The 25,164-nt window shown below is 43.2% G+C and overlaps 2 protein-coding genes across 3 annotated transcripts in view; both read right to left on the reverse strand.

The window, feature by feature from the left end:
• GALNT10 (polypeptide N-acetylgalactosaminyltransferase 10) overlaps window positions 1-25,164 on the reverse strand; it is a 344,668-nt gene that overhangs the window by 162,361 nt on the left and 157,143 nt on the right. The gene's annotated exons all lie outside the window — the stretch shown is intronic.
• On the reverse strand, window positions 18,714-20,923 carry LOC120932600. 2 transcript variants are annotated; one of them, XR_005748017.1, is made up of 2 exons: window positions 20,065-20,923; window positions 18,714-20,021 (listed from the first exon to the last, which is right to left on the reverse strand). XR_005748017.1 is itself a non-coding variant. In XM_040345099.1 (2 exons), the coding sequence occupies exons 1-2, from the start codon at window positions 20,716-20,718 to the stop codon at window positions 19,889-19,891; spliced, it is 633 nt and encodes a 210-aa protein (XP_040201033.1). In that variant the 5' UTR covers window positions 20,719-20,922; the 3' UTR covers window positions 18,714-19,888. The 2 variants fall into 2 exon arrangements, 1 of the variants encoding a protein (XP_040201033.1); XM_040345099.1 differs by having other exon boundaries at window positions 20,219-20,922.

Here is a 25,164-nt window from a genome sequence, read left to right on the forward strand (position 1 = left end):
TAAGAAATAGTCCCTTTTCTTAAAACGCGCCCACATGGAACCACATTCTGGTTTGGCACCATGCGTTTCCAATGCGTGGGACTGCCATTAAGAATTAATGACACCCCTGTGCATCTGTAAAAGACAACAGAAAACGACACTCCTGCACACGAGTGGATTATTACCAGACAGTCTGCAAATCGTGATGGTGCATATCACTGCCCTCAGGGATAGGGGTATCCTAACAATAAACAAGAAAAAGAAAGAAAGGGCGCACCAGCCAAGTGCATTATCCTTTAAACTGATTTTATAAATACAAAAAAGATAAAATGAAACTACTCACAAAAGTAGGTGAAGATCTCACAATGTAAACAGTTTCCACAGCATTTCGAATGATAACCTTCTTGCTCAGAGCCCAGCTAGGCTCTGAGGAAGAAGGTTGAGGCTCAGAGCCTAGCCTATGCTCTGAGGAAGAAGGTTGAGGCTCAGAGCCTAGCCTGGGCTCTGAGGAAGAGGGTTGAGGCTCAGAGCCTAGCCTGGGCTCTGAGGAAGAAGGTTGAGGCTCAGAGCCTAGCCTGGGCTCTGAGGAAGAAGGTTGAGGCTCAGAGCCTAGCCTGGGCTCTGAGGAAGAAGGTTGAGGCTCAGAGCCTAGCCTGGGCTCTGAGGAAGAAGGTTGAGGCTCAGAGCCTAGCCTGGGCTCTGAGGAAGAAGGTTGAGGCTCAGAGCCTAGCCTGGGCTCTGAGGAAGAAGGTTGAGGCTCAGAGCCTAGCCTGGGCTCTGAGGAAGAAGGTTGAGGCTCAGAGCCTAGCCTGGGCTCTGAGGAAGAAGGTTGAGGCTCAGAGCCTAGCCTGGGCTCTGAGGAAGAAGGTTGAGGCTCAGAGCCTAGCCTGGGCTCTGAGGAAGAAGGTTGAGGCTCAGAGCCTAGCCTGGGCTCTGAGGAAGAAGGTTGAGGCTCAGAGCCTAGCCTGGGCTCTAAGGAAGAAGGTTGTCCTTTTGAAACGTGTCAGCCGGCAGTATTTCTCATCATTCTCTCTGTGACCATCTGGAGTGTAATTGGTTCTGACTCATTGCTGCTACTTGTGGAAACTGTTTACATTGTGAGCTCTTCACCTACTTTTGTAAGTAGTTTCATTTTATCTTTTTTTTAAATAGCATCTGTAAAAGAGACCAGACATTTGATGGGCTTGACAGCGGATGAGAGCACAAGCAAAATGTGACAGTTATCATTCCTGGCATACTTTGAATGTAACGGTTTTGGGAAACATTAAAGTGATTATGAATGCTCAAATTTTTTTTATTATTAAAATAACAAACATGTTGTCCTTGTACGCTCTCTGCAATGGTTTTTCACAAAGAATCCTTTGCTTCTGGGGTCCCCCACCAGCACTCCTGGCTCCTCCCCCTGCCAAGTACCCCCACTGCTAGCCGCTTCCTCTGGGGGCATTTGCCCCATGACTAAGCTCCAGGGGTGGAGAAAAACATGTTTGGGGGGTGGCCTGGTCGGGGTCCAGGCTGAGGTTGCCCCTTCATTCACCTCTCTAGGACACCTTAGATGTGAAACTTCAAGGGGTCATCCCTTTTTCTCTTTCCTCTGGGGTAGAACTGCACGATTAAGAATCGTTATCGCAATTTTTTTCCTGTTGCGATCTTGACAAAAGTATTTACTGATCTTTCTATACAGAGAATTCTCTCTGCTCTGCTGATAAGTCTGAGCCCTGGTTCACAATGGGTACGATTTGGAACGATTTGAGATGCGATTTGACATGTCAAATCGCATCTCAAATCAGCGGCAATTGTCGGCAATGGCACTGTCCTAATCAGTGCGACGCCGCATCTGCGATTTCAAAAAGTAGTTCCTGTACTACTTTTTGCGATTTCGGGCCGCGATTTACATTAAATTGCGGCCGAAATCGCGGCAAAATCGCGGCAAAATCGCGCATTTTACCGCGATTTGGAATTCGCAGCAGTGTGAACCTAGGCTAAACATTGTAACAAGTTGTCTTTTACATAAAAAGGAATAGACTTCTGTGTGTAAATTGGGAAAGTTTAACCACTTAAACACCAAACCTTTTTCTGACATTTGTTGGTTTCAACTTTAAAATCTTTTTTTATTAAATTTTTTTGCTAGAAAATTACTTAGATCCCCCAAACATTATATATATATATTTTTGTAGAGACCTTAGAGAATAAAATGGTGGTTGTTGCAATATTTTATATCACACTGTATTTGTTTAGCGGCCTTTCAAATGCAATTTTTGGGGGAAAAAATTACTTTAATGAATTAACAAAAAAAAAACAAAAAAAAAAATTAACCAATAAAGTTACCCCAAATTGTTTTGTATAATGTGAAAGATTTTATGCCGCGAGAATCGTGATCTTTATTCTAAGCAAAACAATTGTGATTCTCATTTTGGGCAGAATCGTGCAGCTCTAGTCTGGGGGCACTAGTGCATGCTCACTCCGAAGCCGGCTCTATGGGGTAAAGTGGACCTTCACCCTCTTTCACTACTTCCCTCCACGCATCCCCTCATTCCATCCTCTGTACGTAATGTTTTTTTTTTTTTCTTTGTTAAAAATGACCAGCCCTGCCTCTCCATGCTACTCAGTCACCTTAGGCGAATGACCTGCACACTGCCAATTTAGCCTCCTGGGATATGCACGTCACATCCCAGGAGTCATAGCCTTCCATTCCGAAAAAGGGGAGGGGCGGGCCTATCAGTGCATCATTAGGTGGTCCTGAACCAGGAAGAGCCAGCATTCCTCTCAATGGCAGCATGGGACACAGCTGTGCCCTGGGCATGAGAGGATCTCAGCATGACATTGCTAGATCTGCTGGATGGGCGGGTATCTGAAATCTGCAGATACCACCTTAAGGTAAGGGGGGTGGCAGGTGCAGATCCTCTTTAATTCACTAAAGCTGCAGAGTGCAAAATCTGCATAGAAACCAATCAGCCTTCAGGTTTTATCGTCAAAGCTTAATTGAACAAGCTGAGATTAGAAGCCGATTGATAGAGCTGCACCAGATTATGCGCTCTACAGTTTTAGTAAATCAACCCTTGTGTGTCCAAAAATGAATGTATTAGTTGACTTTTGCTCAGCTGATCAAAGCATTGCAAGCTTTTGATTATATTATTTTCTGAAAATACTTGTTGATACTCCTGCACTTGTACTTTTTTCCCCAACTTGCTACACTGGGTTGACAACGCTGCCTACGGGATCCTAGTGATGTTGTAGCCATTGTCAACATCATGTGCATGCGTCTCAGGCTGGGACTACAGGGCACTTTGCCAATGCACAGCATGCCTGCTGTTCAGCAGTTCCACTATCAGCCTCTGGCATCATTATATAAGCCTCCTGCCCTACCTAGACTCTGTGTCATCACATGCTGGAAGCTGTGCTTTGGAATCCACATGCAGGCCAGGCACTAAGCCAATGCATGTCTGATGCACATGCATAACAGCGCACCACAATGCACGGTAACACACTACCGTGTATTGTGGTCCAATGTGTCTAAAAAACATTGTTGCTGGCCCTTTTTTTGGTGTGTTGGAAGCCCACTGGATGCTTTAATGCCATTGCATGTGCATAAATGCTGCAAAACAAAATAGTAGTGAAAGGACCCTTAATCAGCCAAGCAACCTAAGCTAACCTAGAGTGCTTTGGGAATCCTTTACCATGTATTACATTTTTATATGTAAAACAAATGTATATACTGTACAGTATTGTAATTAAAAATATATAAAACAACCAACATAAAAATTTGACCCAAAACCATTTTAATTTCTTACAAATGCTGTTTAAGGACTACAAAATTGCAAGAGTTGCTGTTTTTTTTTTATATTTGCCCTGGCCTCCGTTTTAATTCAACTAATGTTACTATAGCTACAAAGTAAAATGTTTATCTTGTGGCTTGTTCCATTTATCACAACAAAAAATGATGTTGCTCGTACATTACGCAGTAAAGATCTTTACAGCGGAAATAAAAGTATTTTGTTAAATTCAACTTTTTATTTTTTTCATTCTTTGAACACAGTACAAAATGGTTGTAAAAAAAAAAATGCTTCCATAATAATGGTAAAAACAGAGAGGAAAATGGGGAAAACTAACAAATGTACTGGATAGGGAGAAAGAGCTTAATTAGGAAATAATTTGAATTATTAAGGGGTCAAACAGTAAGCAATCTTTCTTGAAACAATCACCCTTTTACTTTAAAGATTTGCTGCAGGAACAAGCTGATAAACTGCAGTTTATTGGCGTTTTGGCTTTTTTTTTTTAAAGCCCATAAACTCAACTCTATGGGCCAGATTCAGATCGATCAGGGGATCTTTAGATCCGCGTAATCTATCTGATTTAAGATCCGCCAGCACATGTTTTAGAGGCAAGTGGGTAATTCACAAAACTTACCTCCAAACTTGCAGCGGCGGATCGTAATTCCTCCGGCGGAATTCAAATTCCACGGCTAGGGGGAGTGTACTATTCAAATCAGGCGCGTCCCCACGCCGATCGAATAGCGCATGCGCCGTCCGGAAATGTTCCCAGCGTGCATTGCTCCAAATGACATTGCAACAACGTCAGTGGTTTTGACGCTTACGTAAATGACGTCCATCCGTATTCGTGAACGACTTACGCAAACTACATAAAAAAAAATCAAATTTCGTCGCGGGAACGACGGCCATACTTAACATTGGCTGCGCCTCATAGAAGTAGGGGTAACTATGCGCCGGGAAAACCCTTACGTAAACGTCGTAAAAACACTGCGTCGGGCCCGCGTACGTTCGTGAATTGGCGTATCTCGCTGATTAACATATTCTCTGCGGAAATCAGCGAGAACGCCCCCAGCGGCCATTTTTAAATTGCAGTTAAGATCCGACGGTGTAACACAGTTACACCTGTCGGATCTTAGGCATATCTATGCGTAACTGATTCTATGAATCAGTCACATAGATACAACCGGCCTAACTCAGAGATACGACGGTGTATCAGGAGATACACCGTCGTATCTCTATGTGAATCTGGCCCTATGTTAGCCTATGTGCCCATGCACACCTGGGCGTTTTTTAATGTTAATGAGCTTTGGAGTTTATTGGCTTTTTCTGAACGCCCGAAATTTGCGTTCAAAGTGCCGTTTTTTGGCGGGAAAAAACGCTCCAAAACACAAAACGCTGAAAAACGCTGATGCCAGCGTTTTTTTGCGTTTTTTAATTCATTGAAAAAAAAATTACACTGAAAAACGCTGATTAAAGCTATTGCAAAAAAACTTTGAAAGGCTCCCTGCAAAGCTACCGGGTTTTTTTTATAGCTTTTATCAGCTTCAGTGTGCATGGAGCCTCAGGATTAGATCACAGAACACACATGTGATCTTTAGTAATGGAACTTTGTGATCTGCAACTGCAGCAATAGAACTTTGTAACAATTTATCACATTTCTGCAGAACGATTGCTGTAACTGGCAGTTTGGAGTAACTGCTGCATAAAAAACGCCCACTCCCGCGGGATTCACTACCCGGAAGCCGGGTAAGAAAATAGCTATACAAGGTATGCACAGCAAAAAATAAATAAGAAATCGGCATACTGTCAATGTCGAGAGTGAGCTCAAAGTAATGTTAGAAATTTGTTTTATGGGTGAACACCCGCTTTAAGATATGGACCACACGGAAGCAGTATACAATTGTAGCAAGGTCCCAGGCCTCCTTCGGTCTAATGAGAACCTCCAGGGCCAGAGATAGCCGACATCCTTCTGTATATGGTGGGTTGCATAGCATAGTGGGTGTAATGCAAGGTAGATTGATTGGGTGCCAGACACTTCTTGAATGCAAAAGAGATTTTATTTCTCTTAACAGAACTTTGGGAGAGAGGGTTAGGGCCAAGAAACCCTTAGGTAGTTGCAACATTAATTGGCAGACTGCGAGACTTCAACAGGAGGACAGCCATGCAGGAACAGGCATCCAGCAAGACGCCACATCTACATGTGTAGAAATGCTCTCTCCGATAGAGACACAAACACAAAGTGTAACAGTTCCGTGGCTTCCACTAGAATCACTTCTTGTAGTTCTTCAGCCCACTGAGCTCCCAGTCTCTCTCACTGGACTAGTAGATTCACTGTCCCCGAATCCATTAAGCTCCTCCTATCTTCACGGTAGTATCGTCCCCAAGTGCCACCCCCCCTCGCTGCTGTGTCCCTAGCTTGGCACTCCAGATACTTCTCAAGATTCACCCCACTGGCTTCATGCCCACTGAAGTTTCCACATTCTTCACCATCCCTGATGTGTGAGAATACTGCTCTGGTACTTGCTTCAGCTACTCACTGTGGTCCCTGGTAATGAGGGGGGTGGTCCCTTAGTGGCAACCTCCGACCACGACAGGTTCTCTGGCCGGCAGAACCATCACTTCTGGTTGGATTGCAAGCCGCAATCCCAACCCTGCGCTGCTCTCTTGCTTCTGGATAGGCCCTCAGACAGCCTAGCAGCCCAGGCAACACAACACATGTCCACCCAGACAGCCATCCAGGTGGCACAGAACCCCGATCACCTGACTCCACCCAAACATATAGGTTCTCCCAGCAGGCCAAGGGATTCAAGAAAACCCTTACCCATTGGCGGAGATGCCCCATATACCCATAATCTGAGCGTGCACTGCCCTTCTCGTATCTAATGCCACCAAGTACCCGGCTACCTAGCGGCAGAAGAGAAAAGTGCAGCAAATACAGACGTAGAGTGAAATCAATTGATCCTCAACAATTAGCCGAGGCAGGTAAATTTGGGAGCAACCCTGCCTAAACACCAGGGTGCTACACAATTAATAGGTAATACAGACCAATCTTTTTACAAAGCCATTAACTGTTACTTATTACTTTAATCTGCTTCCAGACTGACCTGCAGTGACTCTATACTCTATGTATTTCAATAAAACATCCATTATTATCTGTAATTACACAAAAGTTCAGGTTTCTCGTCCCTGCTCCATAGCAACCAATACGGTCTGTTGTCAAGATTTCCCAGAATCCTCACCCCATGCACCTGAACTGGCCTACTTACTCCATCACAGAACTAAGTACAGCTCCTGGGGTCAAGTTACCTGCCGTCTGTGAAATGAAATATGTCCTCCTCTCCTCCACGTTTTCAAATGTGAACTTAAACGCTCCGCTACAGTCAAATGTTCTAATCAAAAACGCAGTCCAACGTTGATTCTATTATGTCAGCTGTATGAGGTTATATGCAATAAAAAGTTTTAACAGAACTGGGATAAGATAATTGAAAAGCTCTTACATCCAAAGGGATGATGGCCTTGCCAGGTAGCAATGTCACCCTATAACAAGAAGTACTTCAACAAGGACCTCAAGGACAGGATCATCGGGTATTTTAACAAAAGTTGCAGGTTTAAAAATGACTTCCAATGTTGAACCCCTTTCACACTAAACAGCTGCTGCTGTGTCTCTGGAGCTGTGCGCTGGCAGGACAGTAAAAAAAAGTCCATCTTTGGAGTGGTGTGTATACCGCTCCTCCCCCGCTCCCGCCCATTAAAATCAACGGGGCACCGCGGCTATACCGCCGGCAATGCGCCTCTGCAGAGAATCTTTGCGGCGGTTTTTAACCCTTTCTCGGCCTCTAGCGGGGGTTAAACCGCCCCGCTAGCGGCCGAATAGCAAGATTGGCGGTAAAGCGCCGCTAAAAATAGGTCCGACGCACCTCCCGCCCCAGTGTGAAAGGGGCCTTACATTAACATGTTACATTTCTGTAAGATTTAAGTGTTTGGAACAAGCCACTAAAAACCTCTTCCTGATGGGTACCAGGGCCTGCAACACATTTGGGCATCTACCAGGCAGATGCCAACCTCCTTCACTGTTAGACGTGTGCAATTAGTATCGTAATTCATTTGTTAATGAATTTCGACAAATTAGTTAATTCGGAAATATCCGAATTAACGAAAACCTGTTTGTTGAATTTTTGCAAATATTCGTGAATTCGAAAATCCTTACATTCGAAAACCCGAAAATCAAAAATGATAACTTAACTATTACCAACTATAAATTTATAGGTATTGGAATTTCCTTTCAAATTTGGCTGCTAGTGAACATAACAAATACGAATTATCTGAAAATAACAAATGCTGTATCTAAACGAATGGAACATAACAAATTAATATTAATAAATAACAATAATAATGATTTTTTTTTATTATTATTATTATTATTATTATTAATTTGCTCCTTTCCACTTGTTTAGATACAGCTAGGGCTGGGCAATTTCCCCCCCAAAAAATCTGCGATTTTTTTCATAAAAAAATAGATTTACATTTCAAATCGATTTTTTATGGACACCGCGCCGGTCCCGAGGAGCTGGGGGCAGGAGTTTTTAGGCAAGGCCGCAGCTTCGGCCTAGTCCGCGGCGTCCGGGCCTCGCGGACTAGGCTTAAGCCGTGGCCTTGCCTAAAAACTCCTGCCCGCAGCTCCTCGGTGTCCGCGCCGGTCCTGGTGAAAAAATAAATAAATAATAAAAAAAATATTTTTGGAAAACCTGAATCGAGTTGACCTTGTAACTCGATTCAGGATTCAAACCGATTTTTTCCCCAGCCCTAGATGCAGCTTACGTTATTTCGGATAATTCGTAACTTTGGATACATTTGCATTCGTTACGTTCACCAACAGCCAAATTGGAAAGGCTGGTCCACTACATATAATGTAATAGTTAGTTGTTATTAGTTAGCTATACGAATTTTCGGAATCCACACAGAACTCACACAAGTGTGAACCGGGGCTCAATGCGCCTTCTCTGTGAATAATATGTAGGATTATGGCACCTGTGGAAATACAAAAAGATGTCCTTTCTATTAAAAAAAAAAAATAATGCCATCCTTTATTACCTCACCAGTCCCACCACCAAGTGATAGAAAGACAGAACCCCTCCTTAAAGTGGAGTTTCCATCCCAAAATTTTGTTTTCATATTGTGCTCATTAGACTTAAAAAAAATAAAAATAAAAAACATAATTTTTTTACTCATCTGGAAATGCCTGTTGCTATGCAGCCCCACAAAATCTGCCTTTGGAATCACCTAGGATTCTGACATCATCTCCCTCTAATGCTCCTGGGAAATGTGTGTCATCATTTCCCGGGATGCAGTGTGCTACCCAATTATCACTCCCCCATCCAAGACTTCCAGGAAGTAAGTGCGTGTGGGCTTCACAATGCCCACAAGCAAAATGACAACGGTGTGGACATAGTTTTATAAACCATCTTTTTTGAATAACTATGCGGAGCGGTGGCGGATTGTAAAATAGTAAGTGACTGGATTTATATTATAAAAACGCATGATGAGAGGACATACATTTAAAAAATGCTAATTGTGGTTGGAACCCCGCTTTAAATAAGCCCCGCTTCATACTATAACCCTGCATGTGAGTCGCACAGCGTTCCTGTACAATTCTCATGCAGATCAGTGCGTTGCAATTTGAGCTCATTCATTTAGAAAGAGCGTAAATCGCACCAAAGTGCAGGCACCTTTTTTGGAGCCGCAACCACAGCCGCGTGGCCATTTTGTACCATGTGATCTGGGATCGCTTGTGATACTTTTGGGGCGTGATTTGTATTAACACCTGCAGCGAATCGCACACACAGTCCCCACACCACATATGTGCGAATCTAGACTAATGGGAGATAAATAACTTACTATTTATGCGCACAAATGGCTTGAAGAAGAGAAAATCTCTTGGATTCACTACAACGTGGACTCATTACTGTAAATCTTCAGTAATATCTCAAAGTCCTATTACTATTTGACCCTGCATATACGCCTGAGCCATTCACAGCAGAAGCTGGTGCTGAAGGTCTAGGTTTCAGTTCTAACATTCTCAGATGTGTCTCAAAGCAACAGCGAGCTTCTGATAGATAATAGATTAATGTACTGGCTAAACAAAGAAAAAGCCTGCGTGTTAATGCATTACACAACCTTGTGTGTGAATGTGCTATAAGCCATGTGCTCTCTGTTTGATGATAAATAACGAGGTCTTTATATTAGAACACTGGACCTGTGTTTAGAAAGATAAAGAAGAAGTTACTACTATAAGACAGATGGGGGTAAAACATCCGCACTGGACAGGTTGGGTAATGAGACCACAGGGACTATACAGCAGTGGCCACATGCATGAGAAATTAGTGACCAGCAGACCTTCAAAACCGATTTCTGCCGAGTCGCCTCTGGCTAAACTACAGAAATGTTCACACTATTAAAAACGGAACGGCAGGCACAAACTGTATTTAAAAAAAAAACACACCATTAAATCCAGTTATACATTTAAAATGTCCTTAACCACTTCCTTACTGGGCACATATACCCCTTCCTGACCAGGTGAAATTTCAGCTTGTGGCACTGCGTCACTTTAACTGACAATTGCGCGGTCATGCGACGTGGCTCCCAAACAAAATTGACGTCCTTTTTTTCCCACAAATGGAGCTTTCTTTTCGTGGTATTTGATCGCCTCTGCGGTTTTTATTTTTTGCGCTATAAACAAAAATAGAGCGACAATTTTGAAAAAAAAAACAATATTTTTTACTTGTTGCTATAATAAATAGCCCAATTTTTTTAAAAAAACATTTATTTTCTCAGTCTAGGCAATACGTATTCTTTTACATATTTTTGGGAAAAAATAAATAAAAAAAATCGCAAGAAGCATCTGGTTTGCGCAAAAGTTATTGCGCTTACAAAATAGGGGACAGAATTATTATTATTATTTTTTTTATTTTTTTTTACTACTAATGGCGGCGATTAGCATTTTTTTCGTGACTGCGACATTATGGCGGAGACATCGGAGACTTTTGACACATTTTTGGCGCCATTCACATTTATACAGCGATCAGTGCTATAAATATGCAGTAATTACTGTATAAATGTGACTGGCATTGAAGGGGTTAACACTAGGGGGGTGAGGAAGGGGTTAAATGTGTACCCTGAATTGTGTTCTAACTGTGTGTGGAGGGGGGTGACTGGGGGAGGTGACCGATCTGTGTCCCTATGTACAAGGGACACAGATCGGTCTCCTCTCTCCCCTGACAGGACGTGGAGCTCTGTGTTTACACACAGAGCTCCACGTCTTGTCCCTGTAGCCGCCGATCCCGAGTGCCTGGCGGACATCACGGCCGCCAGACACACGCATCGGCATCTCAGCGATGCGGCGAGCACGCGCGCGCCGCAGACTGCACGGCCAATTAGAGAAGTAGAACCACCCTGCGGCCGTATAAAGTCGTACGGCCATCGGGTAGTGGTTAAACACCGGTGTCCTGCGATCGGGTCACAGAGAGGAAGAACGGGGAGAGGTGAATGTAAACAAACAGTCACAAGGAGCGACGATCGGTGATGTCACACGCACAGCCACGCCCCCCCACAGTAAGAACACTCCCTTAGATCACACTTAACCCCTACAGCGCCATCTCCTGGTTAACCCCTTCACTGCCACTGTCATTTTCACAGTAATCAGTGCATTTTTATAGCACTTTTCGCTGTGAAAATGACAATGCTCCTAAAAATGTGTCAAAAGTGTCTGATGTGTCGCCATAATGTCGCAGTCACGGAAAAAAAAAATCGTTGATCGCCACCATTAATAGTAAAAAAAAAAAAAAATATTAATAAAAATGACATAAAACTATCCCCTATTTTGTAAACGCTATAAATTTTGCGAAAACCAATCAATAACCGCTTTGTGATTTTTTTTTACCAAAAATATGTGGAAGAATACGTATCGGCCTAAACTGAGGAAAAAATAATTCTCTCTGTTTTATATAAATTTGATATATTTTTGGGGGATATTTATTATAGCAAAAAGTAAAAAATATTGCACTTTTTTTTTTATTGACGCTCTATTTTTGTTTATAGCGCAAAAAATAAAAACCGCAGAGGTGATCTAATACCACCCAAAGAAAGCTCTATTTGTGGGAAAAAAAGGACGCCAATTCTGTTTGGGAACCACGTCGCACAATTGTCAGTTAAATCGACGCAGTGCCGAATCGCAATAAGTGGCCAGGTCCTTTACCTGCATAGTGGTATATATGGTCTTAAGTGGTTAACAGAAGTCAATGCAAGCCATGATGACGTCGCCCCCAAGTAGTGCAGGAACTTTTTTCTAAGTCGGAGTGGCTTGAGTTGCTCCGATTAGAACGGTTCCATTGCACTTAATAGAGCGCACCTTCTTAGGGGACTAAGTCGCCTAAAAGGTTGCGCCAGTGTGAAACGAGCCTAAAGCCTCGTACACACGATCGGATTTTACAACGGGAATTGTGTGATTTTTCACGGACAAATGTTGGATGGCAGGCTTATACAAAGGGTGGCGCTTAAGAGCTGAAATTTCACGTAGTTGGCCGACAATCATGTGCCGTTTCTATGCAAGACAAGTTCCTGGCCAACGCCTGACAAAAGTCTGACACTTTGCCTGCGGAAAATCCAATGGTGTGTACAAGGCTTAAGAGTTGCCCTCACTGGAACTAAGGGGCCAAGTCCAACCCCTGAAAAACAACCCCACACCATAATCCCCCCTCCACCAAATGATTAGGACCAGTGCACAAAGCAAGGGGAGGTCAATCTGGAGGAAGACAATTGGTCCCGATATCTATAGGTGTGTACCCCTTATCAGCGCATGAGCGATCTCGCAGAGGGTTATGGTCAAGGCTCATTAGACCTCTCTAGAGATAGAGGGTCAACTTTATCCGGTAAGAGCTCTTAATACCAGAGGTGGAGGTTTCTGCACAAGACGGCTTCACGTTGCCGTTGGTGATGGACTCTTATTAAATGTTCTTCCTTTTTGTTTTTGACACTGTCATTTGCTGTCAGCTTAGCGCAGCTATGATCTATATATATATATATATATATGCTTGTATGTTAATATGAGAGCTGCACGATTAATCGTCAAGAATCGTTATCGTGATCTTTTTCCCGTTACGATTCTTGACACAGGGTTTCACGATCTTTGACATGAAAAGAATTTCCTCTCTGCTCTCAGCCAAAAGTCAAAGTCTGGGCAGCCTGCCAAGTTTTGAAAACATTTTTTATCAGTGGAAAGTTAAGTCTAAACATTGTATCACATTGACTTCTGTATGTAAATTAGGAACGTTTAACCACTTAAACACCAAACCTTTATCTGACAGCTCTTTTCAAGTTAAAATTTTTTTATTTTTTTTGCTAGAAAATTACTTAGAACCCCCAAACATTATATAATTTTTTAGTAGAGACGCTAGAGAATAAAATGGCGGTTGTTGCAATATTTTATGTCGCACTGTATTTGCGCAGCAGTCTTTTTAAATGCAATTTTTTTTGGGAAAAATTACTTTAAGCCTAGGTTCACACTGGGTACGATTTGGTACGATTTGAGATGCGATTTCACATGTCAAATCGCATCTCAAATCGGCGGCATTTGCCGGCAATGGCACCGTCCTAATCGGTGCGACGCCCATCTGCGGCGCTGCACTGATTTCAAAAAGTAGTTCCTGTACTACTTTTTGCGATTTCGGGCCGCGATTTACATTCAACCCTGCACAGATGTCTCTTAAATCGCGGCCAAAATCGCCGCGAAATCGCGGTGAATTCGCAGCAGTGTGAACCTAGCCTAATGAATAATAAAAAAAAAATAGCCAGTAAAGTTAGCCCATTTTTTTTTGTATAAATGTAAAAGATTTTACGCCGTGAGAATCGTGATCTTCATTCTAAGCAAAAAAAATTGTGATTCTCATTTTGGCCAGAATCGTGCAGCTCTAGTTAATATCAGATAATTGTGTTTCTGCTTTGCACAATACTTTTGCATTAGCGCAGTTTTTGCACATTTACTAAGCTTGGAATCACCTACCTACCTGCAGCCTGCTGACTGGACGATTCAAGGGAACAGAAACAAACTGATAAATCATAAACTCTGTCCTCTCTTTTTCATTCATGGACAGCAGATATGTATGCAGCAGCAGCTGACTGGCTCTTTGGGATTTTAGCCTTATGTAATCTTTTATCCAATATGTTACAGTTGTGATAATTCGGCTTTTATGCGGATCTGCAATCTCTTGTACTACCTCTCTAACTTCTACTTCTCGGTGTGTGGTCAGAGCTGCGCAGGGCTCAGAACGCGAGAAGCACTTAAAACCAGGAAACACGCGGCCTGCATTTCTGCACGTCCAGATTCGGGGACTTTTGGCAGATAAAGACATTGGCAACTCCTGGGATTTACCTTACAGGCAGCCAGCTGCACAAGACGCATGCTAATACGAGTGTCCCGTGTCAGATTAAATGCTAAATGTTTAGACATATCCACAGTGTACCTTTACACTTCTCAAGTAGATAATGGAAGATACTTTACTAATGTGGATTCAGATGGCTTGACAAAGCCGGGTCACTCAATTCAGCAGAAACCCGATCTCTAGTCTGACATACATTTGCTTCTGCTGCAATCTGACATTCCTCTTTAGCAGCCAACACACAGGGCTTATTTACCAGAAGCTATATCACTGTCCTAATACAAAAGTAATGAGAGGAAAGGGGGCAAACTGGTGCAGGAACCTAGATGTGCAGGAGCCACCTAACCCTTCCCATCACGGCGGTTTTAGGATATTTAACCACTTGCTTACTGTTCACTTAAACCCCCTTCCTGCCCAGACCAATTTTCAGCTTTCAGCACTCTCATGCCGCGTACACACGACCATTTTTAATGGTCTAGAAAAAAACGAAGATTATTGCTAAACTGGCCATGCCTACACACGATCGTGAAAAAAAATGCTCTAGCAAAGCGCGGTGACGTACGACGGCACTATAAAGGGGAAGTTCCATTCGGATGGTGCCACCCTTCGGGCTGCTTTTGTTGATTTTGTGTTAGTAAAAGACGATTCCCGCTTTTCAGTCTGTTACAGCGTGATGAAGGTGCTATCTCCATTACGAACGCTAGTTTGACCAGAACAAGCGCTCCGTCTCATAACTTGCTTCTGAGCATGCACGTTTTTTTCCCGTCGTTAAAGGCCACACACGACCATTTTTTACGACGTTAAAAACGACATGAAAATTTAGAGCGTGTTCTAAATTTTTAATGCCCATTTTTTACGTCGTGAAAAATGCTCTGGAGCCTACACACGATGATTTTTAATTACATTGAAAAAAAAAAAAAAAAAAATTTTTACATCCCGAAAAAACGGTAGCGTGTACGCGGCATCACTCTTTGAATGACAATTGCACGGTCATACAACACTGTACCCAAATTACGTTTTTATCATTTTTTCCCCCCACAAGATTCTTTTTGTGGGGTATTTGGGCACCTCTGCGGTTTTATATTTTGTTATAAAATTTTGCAAACAGGTAATTTTTCTCCTTCATTGATGTACGCTGATGAGGCTGAACTGATGGGCACCAATGGGCTGCATTGAAGGGCACCGATAAGATGGCACTGGTGGGGACTGAGAGGTGGCACTGAAAAGCATTGATATGTGGCACTGGTGGGCACTAATAGGTGGCACTGATAGGTGGCAGTGATGGGCACTGATGGGAGGCAATGATGAGCACTAATCGGCACTGGTAGGTGACACTGATAGGCAGCACTGTTAGGTGGAACTTATAGGTGGCAATCGTGGGCATTGATAGGTGGTAGCGTTTTCCACTGGTGGGCACCGATTTGTGGCATTGTGGGCACTGGCAGGTGGCACTGGTGGGCACAGATGAGGCGGATGTGCCTCTTCCTCTTCAGGACCGATGTCCCTTGCACAAAAGCCGGTGATCGGTCAGCATGAGGAGAAAAATAAAGATTACTGAGATTTTGTTTACATCATGTGATCAGCTGTCATTGGCTGATCACTAGGTGGTTGAACGCTAAAGGTGAGCAGTGATGTGGCACCTTTGATCATGACAAAGTGCTTAAAGTTAGTGACTGGCTGCTACACCTAGGGGGTCAGAGAGGGACCTTTGTGGAGACATTGTCAATTTGTTCAGAAGGGTGTCTCTTTAATACTTTTGCTGGTGTAAGAGATACAACAAAACGGTACCGCTTGCAGTTAGGCAGCTCAGCATCTCTTACGTCAGATACATTCCCTACTTTTCTAAAAGCTCATAGTTTCTTTAGCAACCATGAATTCATAGTAGAATGGTCCACCTTGTGGTGGGGATTAAATGAATAGCTATGATCAGCTATATGATCAATAAATGAATAGCTATGATCAGCAGCTGACAAGCCACTGATCATAGCCATTCATTCCAAACGTGACATGCCCAGCCACTACCGCCATTCTACCTGACACAGATCCTTCCCACTGGGTGCCAGCAAACACTTTTTGGGGGGGTGAGAAGTCACTGCCATGTGTGTATGTGGAAAAGGGGGGGGGGGACAGAGGACACTACAGTGGGGGGCATAGTATATTACTGGGGGGGGGGTGAAAAAAGGCAGTGGACACCGCTGCGGGGGGGGGGGGGGGGGGTGACAGGTGGAATTTGAAGAGGGGGCAGAAAAGATGATAAATACTGTAGCTGTGGACGTTCAATATAAGGACACTTACATGTCCAGGGATCCAGCGATGTCCTCATCTGAGCCGTTTCTTCAACTGGCTTCGGATCCAGGCGCCGGCATCTTAGGTAAGGGAAACTGGCAGTGAAGCCTTGCAGCTAAACAACTGGTTTCCTACTGCGCCTGTGCGAGCCACACTGTGCCTTGTGAATGGTGCCATAAACTTCTGGGACCTGTGATGTGTCCCAGTAGACTGCAGTTGATCAGCTCAGATCATCGACAGGAAGTGGGAGCAGGTAACTGTCAAAATTAGGTACCTGCTCCCCCCAAAAAGTGCCAAATGTGGCAATGGAGGGGGGAATGGGGCAAACAAGCAGAACTTCCCCTTTTGGGTGACGTTCCGCTTTAACTCAATACAGTTGTATCTTTTATATTTTGTAAGCTGTGTTGTGTTTGCAGTAATAATGCTTTTAATGTATTATTAAAAATATCAATTTGATAACCGCCAAATGCCAAAGCCAGTAGCAAAACGGTTTTATTTTACCAGTCCTGTCCTTTCCGAAAATATAATTGGGAGCTATTTTATATGAACTTTGAAAGCTGTAAATGAAAAAATATAACAAAAGGGAAAAATTGCAAAAATGGTGTGGCCTCCTGAAGTCAAAAGTAGAGTGCAGGGCCTGGTTGCATTTATCCGGTTTTCCTCTTTGCACTAAACCTAAACTAACCCATATTTTCGTCCACAGGTGCATAGTTACCTGGATCTGAAGGCCAAGGCCATTATTTAGTCTTTTGTGTGTCCCCAGGCCAAAGACAGATAGATAGAAGTCTATATTAAACACCAGAGGCCCCCGGCCATCAGATCCGGGAAAGTACATCTGAGAGGGTGGAGTGGAAAGGGGCAAACATCATAAGTGTATTTTGTCTTAAAGTACACTTACCCTTCAAAACACTTTTGCTACCTTATATTATAAGCTAAAGTATTTACATATGTGGAAAAAGGTACTATGCTCAGTGTTTAGTTTGTAGAACTATTCATTAACTCCTTTACAACTGCCCAACACATACATGTGACGTCAAAGGGTGGGCTTTAACGCACATACAGTACAGACCAAAAGTTTGGACACCTTCTCATTCAAAGAGTTTTCTTTATTTTCATGACTATGAAAATTGTAGATTCACACTGAGGGCATCAAAGCTATGAATTAACACATGTGGAATTATACATAACAAAAAAGTGTGAAACAACTGAAAATATATTTCATATTCTAGGTTCTTCAAAGTAGCCACCTTTTGCAGCAGACACATCTCTAGAACTGGTAAGAGGAGACTGTGTGAATCAGGCCTTCATGGTAGAATATCTGCTAGGAAAACACTGCTAAAGAAAGGCAACAAGCAGAAGAGACTTGTTTGGGCTAAAGAACACAAGGAATGGACATTAGACCAGTGGAAATCTGTGCTTTGGTCTGATGAGTCCGAACTTGAGATCTTTGGTTCCAACCCCCGTGTCTTTGTGCGACGCAGAAAAGGTGAACGGATGGACTCTACATGCCTGGTTCCCACCGTGAAGCATGGAGGAGGAGGTGTGATGGTGTGGGGGTGCTTTGCTGGTGACACTGTTGGGGATTTAATCAAAATTGAAGGCATCCTGAACCAGCATGGCTACCACAGCATCTTGCAGCGGCATGCTATTCCATCCGGTTTGCGTTTAGTTGGACCATCATTTATTTTTCCACAGGACAATGACCCCAAACACACCCCAGGCTGTGTAAGGGCTATTTGACCAAGAAGGAGAGTGATGGGGTGCTGCGCCAGGTGACTACCTCTTGAAGCTCATCAAGAGAATGCCAAGAGTGCGCCAAGCAGTAATCGAAGCAAAAGGTGGCTACTTTGAAGAACCTAGAATATGAAATATATTTTCAGTTGTTTCACACTTTTTTGTTCAGTATAATTCCACATGTGTTGATTCATAGTTTTGATGCCTTCAGTGGGAATCTACAATTTTCATAGTCCTGAAAATAAAGAAAACTCTTTGAATGAGAAGGTGTGTCCAAACTTTTGGTCTGTACTCTATGTGTTGCCGAGTGGCTGACATTTATGTGCTCACTGAGTGAACTGTCAAAGACAGCTCTCAGGGGTTGATTTACTAAAACTGGAGAGTGCAAAATCTGGTGGAGCTCTGCATGGTAGCCAATCAGCTTCTAACGTCAGCTTGTTTATTAAGCTTTGACCAAAAAAAACCTGCAAGCTGATTGGGTTCTGTGCAGAACTGCACCAGATTTTGCACTCTCCAGTTTTAGTAAATCAACCCCTCAGTCCTGGCTAAAGATTGGTACCTGTCGGGAACAGCTTCTAACTATGTGACCATTGTGACAATGGTAACACGATCGCCAATTCTTCCGGCCTCTGGGCATTCTGAACTATTTAAAAGACTGTTGGGGTGGGCGGCAGGGATGCAATTAATAGTAAATCATATACAGTTATTGCCATTCAATGCAAAACCTGAAGGCAAGGTCAAGAATTTCACGTTTGACCAATTACTGAAAAAAATCCTGATCTAAAGGACTTCGCATGATCCTGAGTGCCAGATGATGGTAGTGGCATCTCAGAAAATGCTGAGTTCCTGGGATTTTCCTGCACTAAGGTCTCGAAGTTTTACGGCGTAAAAAATACAAAAATAAACCATTGCTTGTCAGTTCTGTGAACAAAGATATCTTGTTAGTCAGAGAGATCAGACTTGTCCAAGCTTATAGAAGTCCACAACTGTCCAAACACCTACTTTTTACAACATTGGGCCGCAGCAGGTCCCCTCACAACACACAACCGGTTTAAAGTTAAAAAGAACGAGCTTCAACATCGTACGCCATCTGAATGTCACTCCTGTCAACAATATGAAACTTCAGTGGGTATGGGATCATCAAAACTACATGACAGAAGGCCAGGAAATGTTGCCTAGACAACAAACATTTTCTGCTGTGGCACACATGGTAGGGTCAGAATTCGGAGTACACAGCATGAATCCTTCGGGATGAGGTGTAAGGAGAGGCTCGCAGCATGAGAGTTTGGCAGCCAATTCTGTGTGATGCTACTAAATCTGTACAGATTGTGATCCCTACGGAAACACTTCTAGTACTCGTTCAATCAATGCCGAAAAGTATTCAGGGCTCTCTAAAGGGAAAAGCACCCAACCCGATGCTACACAGGTGGTACCTACAAAATGATCATTGAACCATTGTGATCGATCAGCATGTTCCTTCCCAATCATCAATCATCCAGTTTTGGATAAAAAGAGATCTAGTTCTCCTTTTAAAATCTGGAGATTACACATTTATAACAAAAAGTATAATGTATACTTTACTAAACTTGCATTTTTCTAAATTAAAATGTAATTCTGACCTAGCATCAGAATATAATTTCATGTTAAGTGCATTCATGATAAAGTAATTTGTAAGTGTAACACTTGCAGATATCAATGATCTCTCACGGAGATCACAGTACTACTCCTGACAATGTCTTTAGCTTTTCTTCTCTCCAGTACGACAGACATCTTTTCAAGCATCCTCTTGTGCCTATTCATGAACCTCTTGTGCCTATCCATGAACCTCTTGTGCCTATCCATGAACATAATTGCGCCTATCCATGAACATAATTGCGCCTATCCATGAACATAATTGCGCCTATCCATGAACATAATTGCGCCTATCCATGAACATAATTGCGCCTATCCATGAACATAATTGAGCCTATCCATGAACATAATTGCGCCTATCCATGAACATAATTGCGCCTATCCATGAACCTCTTGTGCCTATCCATGAACATCTTGTGCCTATCCATGAACATCTTGTGCCTATCCATGAACCTCTTGTGCCTATCCATGAACATCTTGTGCCTATCCATGAACCTCTTGTGCCTATCCATGAACCTCTTGTGCCTATCCATGAACCTCTTGTGCCTATCCATGAACATCTTGTGCCTATCCATGAACCTCTTGTGCCTATCCATGAACCTCTTGTGCCTATCCATGAACCTCTTGTGCCTATCCATGAACATCTTGTGCCTATCCATGAACATCTTGTGCCTATCCATGAACATCTTGTGCCTATCCATGAACCTCTTGTGCCTATCCATGAACCTCTTGTGCCTATCCATGAACCTCTTGTGCCTATCCATGAACCTCTTGTGCCTATCCATGAACCTCTTGTGCCTATCCATGAACCTCTTGTGCCTATCCATGAACCTCTTGTGCCTATCCATGAACATCTTGTGCCTATCCATGAACATCTTGTGCCTATCCATGATATTACAATGTTCACAGGTATGAAGGCTTAAAACGTATTTTTAATACAGTATATATATTTTTCAACACTTGCAGATATCAATGATCTCTCACGGAGATCACAGTACTACTCCTGACAATGTCTTTAGCTTTTCTTCTCTACAGTACAACAGAGACATCTTTGGTCAAGCATCCTTGTGCCTATCCATGAACATCTTATGCCTATCCATGATAATACAATGTTGACAGGTATGAAGGCTTCAAACTTATTTTTAATACACTATATATATATATATATATATATATATATATATATATATATATATATATATATATATATATATATATATATATATATATATATATATATATATATATATATATATATATATATATATTTCACACTGAGATCTGTGAACCGATCTGGGAGCATCATTAACGTTGTATTGACACCCGCGGTGGTTCGCAGAGGGCGGTGTGAACCTGCCAGCGATTTAGAACCTGCACTGGATTTGCAGGGTTTCCTGCATCGTACAAGTGTGTGTTTTTTTATTTTTACCTAGAGTTCAAGCAGGAAGCTGTAGCTCTGTGGTGGTCGGTTATCCTATGGCCTGCCATAACGTACAGTCTTCTATATATAACTGACCACATCCTACTCTGAAGTGTTTCTAAGTAATCCAACCTGCATTCAAATCACATGGGCTTCGATGTTTATTTCTCACAAGTCATTGACCTGCAATTCCTGCAGAGAAGAGCTTAGAAAAAGCCTGGGGCTCTGTGTGATTAAATCCACCTCAATGAGAATAGAAGATGCACAGCTAAGATATCGGTGCAAGGACTTCAATAATCTCACAAAGCACAAATATAAACACAGGATTCAGCAATATTCTGCACACATACACCGCCGCCGCAATCTTATGGCAGACAAAGTCCTTGTGGAAGGAAATACAAAAGAAGTGGTTCTTGGAAAATGGACCCCTGCGTGAGGCCTCTCCGGTCACCGCCTCCCAGACACCCGGCTTCTTTGGCACTAGAAGCTCGAATCTGAGCCATGTCTGGCTTTGTTTTCAGTCCATAGAAAATGCAGCTTCTATGTCTGCTCAAGTATAACTATAGGGAATTCCTAAGAATCAACTTCCTTTATTTGCTGTCTTTTGGTCTGTTTAAAGTGCTTGTAAAGGCACAAGGTTTTTTACCTTCATCCATTCTATGCACAAAGGTAAAAAAAAATCTGTGTGCAGCAGCTCCCCTATACTTAACTGAGCCCCCTCTCTATCCAGAAATGTACACAAGAGCATGGTTTTTCCAGGGACTAACACTCCTGATCCGGAGCTATTGGCACCCGCTTCTGTCAATCACAGCCAGTAAGTCAATCAGGAGAGAGGGAGTGGGGGGCGAGTCACGGCTCCGCGTGTGAATGGACACACAGAGCCGAGGAGGAACAAAGATTGTCTCTGGACAGCCGCACACTGAACAAATTGTAGCCTTTATTGAAAAAAGGACAGCACTACAAGTCACAGCAAAGTGAAGTAAAATAAAACCCAACTACTGACGCGTTTCGCACTAACACTAGTGCTTAGTCATAGCTATCCTCTGACGTGTTTCACACTATGACTAAGCACTAGTGTTAGTGCGAAACGCGTCAGTAGTTGGGTTTTATTTTACTTCACTTTGCTGTGACTTGTAGTGCTGTCCTTTTTTCAATAAAGGCTACAATTTGTGCGGCTCTCCAGAGACAATCTTTGTTCCTGCTTTGCTAAGTGCATTGCCTGCACCTGAGTTGTCTGCAACGGTGGATGTTCATCTGGGTTCCCACCTGGAGCGGCTATTCCCCTTTCCCCACACAGAGCCGAGGGTCGGGAGCGCACCTGCTTGAGTACCCCCAGCACAAGATGCTTGCTGTGGGGGCACCTGGCAGGAGGGAGGGGCCAGAAGCGTCGGCGTGGGACCCTTAATGAGGAGGATCTGAGCTGCTCCGTGCAAAACCATTACACAAGAGCAGGTATGATTCTTTTTTCTTCTTTAAAATAACTTTACTATCCCTTTAAGAGGGAACGAGGAGAAGAGGGAACAAGGAGGAGAGGGAACGAGGAGGAGAGGGAACGAGGAGAAGAGGGAACGAGGAGAAGAGCGAACGAGAAGAGCGAACGAGGAGAAGAGGGAACAAGGAGGAGAGGGAACGAGGAGGAGAGGGAACGAGGAGGAGAGGGAACGAGGAGGAGAGGGAACGAGGAGAAGAGGGAACGAGGAGAAGAGGGAAAGAGGAGAAGAGGGAAAGAGGAGAAGAGGGAAAGAGGAGAAGAGGGAAAGAGGAGAAGAGGGAACGAGGAGAAGAGGGAACGAGGAGAAGAGGGAACGAGGAGGAGAAGAGGGAAAGAGGAGGAGAGGGAAAGAGGGAAAGATGTTCTGTAGTCTTAAAGTAACTGTTCCAACAGAAGAGAACCAGGCAGGACTAAAACACTGAATCAGTGCTGTTACAGATCACTACAGAAAATTAAAGGGCTTGTAAACAATCACCTTTTAAAGCAACCCACTCAGGTTAAAATAGAAATGAAAGGCAAACGTTTGTGTATAGATATAAAAAAAGGTTATAAAATACCATTTTACACCTTTTTTATAAGTGATCACATTCCCTCTGTTCACAGCTGCATAAGAGCAGGAAGGGGGGGGGGAGCACCAGTACACTGAGCTTCCCAGTAAAAGTCTGTGCGGGGGGAGGGGCAGATCAGAACAAGTCTTATCAATAGAGGAGAGCAGGCTGAGTTTCGAGCACAGCTGGAGAACTGACCACGCTGTGCTCTCATGCCTAGTGTGGTCAATTTTTATTAAGAAAGCAGAGGGACTGGCAGGAACACCAGGGATTTCACACAAAGGAAGAAATACAAAAAGAACAGGATACCTTCTCGTACAATTGCATGGCACCACTTTAAGAGCTCACTGCACTTTTACATGTTTTTCTGTACTTGCAGCGTTTAGGCCTTAACCACTTAAGGACCGCCTAACGCCGATATACGTCGGCAGAATGGCACGGCTGGGCACAATCACGTACCTGTACGTGATTGTTAAATGCCCAGCCGTGGGACCCGCGGACCCGATCGCCGCCGGAGTCAAAGCGATCGGTCCCTGGAGCTGAAGAACGGGGAGAGGTGTGTGTAAACACACCTTCCCCGTTCTTCACAGTGGCGCTGTCATTGATCGTCTGTTCCCTGATATAGGGAAAGGCGATCAATGACGTCACACGTCCAGCCCCACCCCCCTACAGTTAGAAACACATATGAGGTCACACTTAACCCCTTCAGCGCCCCCTAGTGGTTAACTCCCAAACTGCAATTGTCATATTCACAGTAAACAATGCATTTTTATAGCATTTTTGGCTGTGAAAATGACAATGGTCCCAAAAATGTGTCAAAATTGTCCGATGTGTCCGCCATAAGGCCGCAGTCACGAAAAAAATCGCTGATCGCCAACCATTAGTAGTAAAAAAAAAAAATTATTAATAAAAATGCAATAAAACTATGCCCCATTTTGTAAACGCTATAAATTGGGCGCAAACTAATTGATAAACACTTATTGCGATTTTCTTTACCAACAATATGTAGAAGAATACGTATCGGCCTAAACTGAGGAAAAAAAGTTTTTTTATATATTTTTGGGGGATATTATAGCAAAAAGAAAAAAAAATATTGCATTCTTTTCAAAAATTGTCGCTCTATTTTTGTTTATAGTGCAAAAAATAAAAACCGCAGAGGTGATCAAATACCACCAAAAGAAAGCTCTATTTGTGGGGAAAAAAGGACGCCGATTTTGTTTGGGAGCCACGTCGCACAACCGCGCAATTGTCAGTTAAAGCGACGCAGTGCCGAATCGCAAAAAGGGGCCTGGTCCTTTACCTGCATATTGGTCCGGGTCTTAAGTGGCTAAAAAGGTGCTTACCCCCATAGTCTGTGAGTGGACCATGTCTAAAAGCAGTCGGAGCTGTCCAGGTGCTGCATATAGGCAGCACATTCATGTTTATGGGTACGAATAGCATGGATACAGCCACGCATCCTAATCCGACAGTTGTGCAGTTGAGCGACCCCAAATTCACCTTCTGCATCTGGGGCTGCTTACCCACACAGCTGTCAGAATGGGACGAGCAGCTATATCCATGCATGCAATCCTTTCCCATAGACCAGAATGGGTTGCCTGCACGCTGCACCTGGTCAGCTCCTGCTGCTTATAGACACGGCCCATTCACAGACTAAAGCCAGCCATAGACAGTTCAAATCCCGGCTGGTTCAGCATGCACCGGCCAAGATTCCAACCATCTATGGGCAGGTTGAATGTACCCAAGTTGATCAGTTGAAAAGTTACTTTTTGGATTTACAAAGAAAATTCTCCAAACCCTCTGCAAAAATAAATAAATAATTATAGTGAAATGAGTAGCAATTAAAGACAATGTTCTAAATAAATGTGGAGGAACCTCG

The sequence above is a fragment of the Rana temporaria genome, chromosome 3 (genome assembly GCF_905171775.1).
Source record: "Rana temporaria chromosome 3, aRanTem1.1, whole genome shotgun sequence".
Classification (NCBI taxonomy): domain Eukaryota; kingdom Metazoa; phylum Chordata; class Amphibia; order Anura; family Ranidae; genus Rana; species Rana temporaria.

What these genes read in the sequence shown, in the direction of transcription:
- LOC120932600 (XM_040345099.1), bottom strand. Translation starts at nt 20,718, where the DNA reads ATGGATAGGCACAAGATGTTCATGGATAGGCACAAGATGTTCATGGAT. An exon ending in TTCATGGATAGGCACAAGAG is followed by an intron (nt 20,022 to 20,218) that starts GTTCATGGATAG and finishes TAGGCACAAGAG; the next exon opens with GTTCATGGATAGGCACAAGA.